This window comes from Gadus macrocephalus, chromosome 4, assembly GCF_031168955.1.
Source record: "Gadus macrocephalus chromosome 4, ASM3116895v1".
Lineage (NCBI taxonomy): Eukaryota > Metazoa > Chordata > Actinopteri > Gadiformes > Gadidae > Gadus > Gadus macrocephalus.
Window position 1 is genome coordinate 15,626,511 of NC_082385.1, and position 5,482 is coordinate 15,631,992.

General features: G+C 46.9%; 1 protein-coding gene across 2 annotated transcripts in view; it reads right to left on the reverse strand.

Moving 5' to 3' along the window:
- fibcd1b (fibrinogen C domain containing 1b) overlaps positions 1–5,482 on the reverse strand; it is a 95,561-nt gene that overhangs the window by 52,920 nt on the left and 37,159 nt on the right. The window contains exon 3 of one of the 2 annotated variants that reach the window (XM_060050502.1): positions 2,803–3,300. In XM_060050502.1, coding sequence (XP_059906485.1) covers positions 2,803–3,300 — 498 coding nt within the window. Of the gene's footprint in view, positions 1–2,802; positions 3,311–5,482 lie in introns of those variants that run through there. The other variant, XM_060050501.1, reaches the window with a different exon arrangement.

Here is a 5,482-nt window from a genome sequence, read left to right on the forward strand (position 1 = left end):
CACACACACACACACACACACACACACACACACACATAGGCACACACACACACACACACACACACACACACACACACACACACACACACACACACACACACACACACACACACACACACACACACACACACACACACACCTTGGGACTGACCCATTTTGTACCAGGCATTTGGAGGATGCCAAAGAGAAAATTGAGGTTCTGGCACCGTAGGAAAAGTCATTTTCTCAGAAGGCATTTTATATATTTATATCGGCATGTTTATACCAATTTAAATATGTATGAATGAATGTATGTGTGTGTGTGTATGAATCTACATTCGGAGATTGAGTAACCTACATTTTTATCAAATATATCTCATATAAAAATATGTCTCAGTAATAAGCAATGGCCAGATGAGGTCTGCCAAAGCAACATAACAGTCTTCCCAGACCCAGTGGAACAGAAACGATAAACCGACCCACGCGGAGGACAGTAATGAATGGACGTAGACATGATCATTTAGGCCAGTGATCCGTCACTCTGGAAAAACAACCCACCAACACCGACGGGTCCATTGTTGTGTCCGAATCAGAACGAATTGGTCTCATAAAAACCAAGCATCCAATCAGAGTCCAGCCTTTCCCCCCTCCGTGCCTTCGGGGCATCACTTCACTACACTCCACAGCGGCCCCCACTTCCGTCGTCTCCCAGTTTTGGTGACGGGTGGGGGGCTTCGCGTGTCACCCTATGAATCAGAACGACGTAGCGTAGCGCCGTAGCCACGGGGCTGCTCATACATCACACAGTCAGGCCCCAGCTTCATGGCTATACAGCAGCTGTGCATCCACCCCACACCCACACTTACACCCCGCTACATCCCCCCACACACAATCACCATCCCCCCCCCCCCCCCCCCCCCCCCCCCCCCCCCAAACACACTCACACACCCACACTCAGTCACACTCACGTACACACAACAGATATAAACAGTCTGCCCCATCACACACATACACCCCCCCCCCCCCCCCCCCCCCCCCCCCGCCCCCGCGCCCCTCACAACCCGTCACCCCCGCCGTACCTCTCCCCCTAAAGGGGGAAGTAAATCACCTAAGGGGGAGGTGTGTCTCCTTAGCCGCTGTCCAGCCCTGCGGCCCGGAGCCCAGAAACGATGGAAGGCCGTCAGTTGGCAAAGGTAGTATTGACCAATCGCGTTTGAGCGCTTGCATGCAGGTCAACAGTCCGTCCGGAGATAATAATCTCAGAACCCGTCGGCCATCTCCTCGCCGCGGCTTAGCTTTTGATTTTGCCAGGATATCCTTTCTAAAAAGATAATCTGAAATGGTTGAATGGACCTGAAACACAGGCAAATAAACGGAGGAAGTCTTGTCCTGCATATCCGTTATCTGTTACCCGGAGCCATAAATATTGTTCTCTCTCTCAGGGGGGGGGGGGGGGGGGGGGTGTTGTCCTCTGCGTCCCTGTGTGTCCCTGTATAAATCAGCAGGATGTAGTGTAGCACTGGAGCCACGGGGCTGCTCATACATCACACAGTCAGACCCCGGCGCCGTCTCCAGAGGTGGAGCGCCCTCAGACAACGGACCACGGTTACCGAGGTTACGGAACAAACTGAAGACGCAGACGCATGTTCTAGAGCTTAATAACGCAGTACGTTTTGCAAGTGGACTGGTGTCATCTAATCGATAATATCTTTCCTCGTTAGACGTATATATCAAATGCCTGAGCATCTCTACATCCTCCTCATCCTCATCCTCATCAACTCCAACAGGCCATTAGCAGCAGAAACACTATCATCAGCACCCTCAATCACATCATCATCATCATCATCATCATCATCATCATCATCATCATCATCATCATCATCATCATCATCATCATCATCATCATCACCACCTTCATACACATTAACATGACCTCATTATCACAAATAGTGTTTCATCCTCATGAAGTCCTCCTCGTCATCATGAAGTTATCTTCATCATCATCAAGTCATCTTCGACACCTTCATCATCATCACAACAATAATCAAACTCATCACTTTAATCCCTGCCATTGCTACTTATGCCTTCCGATTTGAACACCACCCACCATTATCCCCCTGGCCGTCATTTGTCATTCGAACCTTCTGCGACGGCCACCGGCCTCATCACGACCACCATAATAACTATCATCATCATCACTGCCAGCACCATCACGGCCACTCTCATCCCTGTCGTCGTAATCAACATTAGACGTACGTATTTATTTAATGACCATGTCTCCACTGACTACTGGAAACCATTATCCTCTTCTCTGTGCTTATGCTTGTGTGTGTGCGTATGCGTGTGTGTGTGTGTGTGTGTGTGTGTGTGTGTGTCTGTGCTTGTGCGTCTGTTTGTGTGTTTGTGTGTGCGTGTGCATGTGCGTCTGCGTCTGTGTGCATGTGTGTGTGTGTGTGTCTGTGCTTGTGTGTATGTGTGTGTGTGTCTGTGCTTGTGCGTCTGTTTGTGTGTTTGTGTGTGCGTGTGCATGTGCGTCTGTGTGCATGTTTGTGTGTGTGTGTGTGTCTGTGCTTGTGTGTGTATGTGTGTGTGTGTGTGTGTGTGTGTGTGTGTGTGTGTGTGTGTGTGTGTGTGTGTGTGTGTGTGTGTGTGTGTATGTGTGTGTGTGTGTGTGTGTGTGTGTGTGAGTTTAAAGTTTATCGTTGCAGTGCAAACTTGTCCTGCTTGTAGCATCGACCCAACGCGTCAAAATCAGCCAACAGAACAGACGGCCGTGGACACAATGAGGCTGTGATTGGTGCATGGCGCTGGCTCCCGCCTCACCTGTATGAGGCGGCCCTGCTCCGTCTGCAGCGTGTTCAGGTCCTGGCCCAGGCTGCCCTGGCCCCGCCGGAGGGACTCATAGTCCATCTTGAGCTGGCCGGCGTGGGCCGACAGCTTGGCCACCTCCTCGGCCAGGCTGACCAGCAGGGCGCGGTCCTGCCCCTTCACCGACTTGAGGTCGGCGTCGTGGTCGGTCAGCGAGTGCAGTAGGGAGGTCTGCACGCCCTCCAGCCGCAGGAAGTTGCCGTTGTAGTCGGGACAGTTGGGGTCGATGAAGATGTTGATGCGCGAGCCGTCGCCCCTCTCCACGGTGACAAGGGCGTTGGCCTCGTCCTGGTTGGTGGAGATGTGCGGCGGGCCGTCGGAGATGGACGGGGCCTGGTAGTGGTTCATGAAGAGGATGGTGCCGGTGACGGTGACGGCCAGCAGGACGGCCACAAAGAGCAGGATGGTGCAGAGGAGGTAGCTACAGCTCATTCTCTGGGAGGGGGAAGGAAGAGGAGACAGAGCGGTTAACCAACGAGGAAGAGTCCATGTAGAGGAAGACGAGGATGGCAAAAAGGTGAAGTTATCAAACGAAGGACGGAGAGCCGGGCATAAATACAGCATTCTCCATATTCCGAAGTCACATTCCACACTTATAACATCTATTATTCATTGTTGAAAAACACATTTGATCCCAAAAATGTCATTTTAACGAACAGTACCATGTAATGATGTGTATGTGGAATGTCTGAATGATGAGTATGTGGCCTACACTTAAATACTTGGTTTTTGATGAAGACAAATCTGTGATCAACTGGCCTGCTGCACCTCTGGTAAAGAATACTGCAATGAGAAAATTGTCCATATTTTTTGCTTTTGAAGAACAAAAGGCCAAAATAAAGGCTCCAAAAAAGTATTTCAACACAGGCAGAGAGCGATGCATCGACAGCCACAACCACAACAAGTGCGACAGTTTACAACCTATAAACACTGAGCACAGTTCTGCTAAATAAAAGCCTGCATTCTAATTGTTGTTTTGTGTCATTAACTCTGCGCTATAAAAGGAATGCCTCATGCCTTTATAATACCATGCCATATTGTCACTCAGGCGTCCGTTGATTGCGGAGCCCAGTATGGCAGACAAAGGCATGATTAACTACGCCCAGCCACAACATGTTTGTCTCCACGTGAAAGCTATGGCTCTCTGCTTTTTAATCTTTTTCCCTCACAACAGAAGATGTTAGCATGTGGAGAATTCATGATCCAAAAGTTTATGCGCTCCGCCAGAAAGAATGAAACTCCTGTATCTCTTTCCTTTAGATTCCCGCCGTCGGATGTCACCACAGCTTTGTTTACACTGTTTTACCGGGTAATCATTCATCGTGTGCAAGTCTGTTTAAGAGGGAACGTTATTTATATGTAAAATGTCTCAGGTACTATGGGCCAAGTGAATCCCTCTAATTGATGGCTAATGGTCTGGTTTATGGTTCAGCGTTTTACGGCTGCTTTACTTTCCCCGTGAAGTGTGTTTTGGTGGTTCCAGGAAGCTAAACGTATCTCCTGGGTCTACCGAGAACCTTGAAATTGAGAGTAAATAGGGCTATGTCAGAGAGGTTGTGTGTTATTATGCTCCAAAGAAAGAAAAAACGGCCTTGGCATTGATTAGATCCATATCTATTTACAAAAGTACTTCCTATTTCAAGGAAGCACCATTAGCATTAGAGAACAATACAAACCAACTAGATTGAATAAAATCGACATCTGCTTTATTTTGATGTGAGGCAGGCATTCAAATTAATCACTGGGTTGGCATCAGTGATGCTAAAACACAAAACAGATATAATAACAACAATTCATTTATATATTTTTTCGGAAGTCTTTTCTATTGTATTTGCTTTCATAATCTGGACTTCTTTCACTGATAAATGTCGACTGGTTTGTCAGTTTGACAACCATTTAATCATCAGCATCAGCACAAACCAAAAGCAAAGCAATTTTTTAATCGCAAGAACTTGCAAGAAGTGCAATTTACTGTGTTTATGGATGTTGACTGGGGACCATTACATTGCTTGAGCATATTCTTAATAAGCCTCCTTTTCCATGGTAGATTTGATTTGTAAAAAATATACTGTTTATCTTTTACGATAGATTAGCATATGCTACTATGATTCCAGAACATTTGTAATTAATAGACAATATTTGACAATACAATTTATGGGTGCCTGTATGTGAAAGTTAATATGATATGCTTACATCTTAATTTAAGACAAATAACCATCATCTGATGGAAAACATGATGATGGCCTAAAACTAAATTGCATGTTCCTGTTCAGCTTCAATCATTTCAATATAAATCTCTTAAGCAGCTCTTGGATGTAAGAACAGCACTCTGAAAAGCCCAGACACATGAGCGTGCATGTGTGAAGCTGGAGTGAGTCACAGCAGCCCGACGACAGTGGCGAGCCTCTGGCATAGGTCGAGATCCATTAAAACTACAACATTAAGGATCGTTTTCATAGAGCCTCCACCCAGGATGGAGGTGTTTAAATATCAGGTTGCCGTGAACTCTGAAAGTAAAAGAGAGATTTAAGATTTAGATGTGATGTCAATACAGAATTTCCTATTTCCTCATCGCTTCACAATTCCTTCCTGGTGAAATAAACATGGACATTTCCCGGTAATGGCGATGGAATTC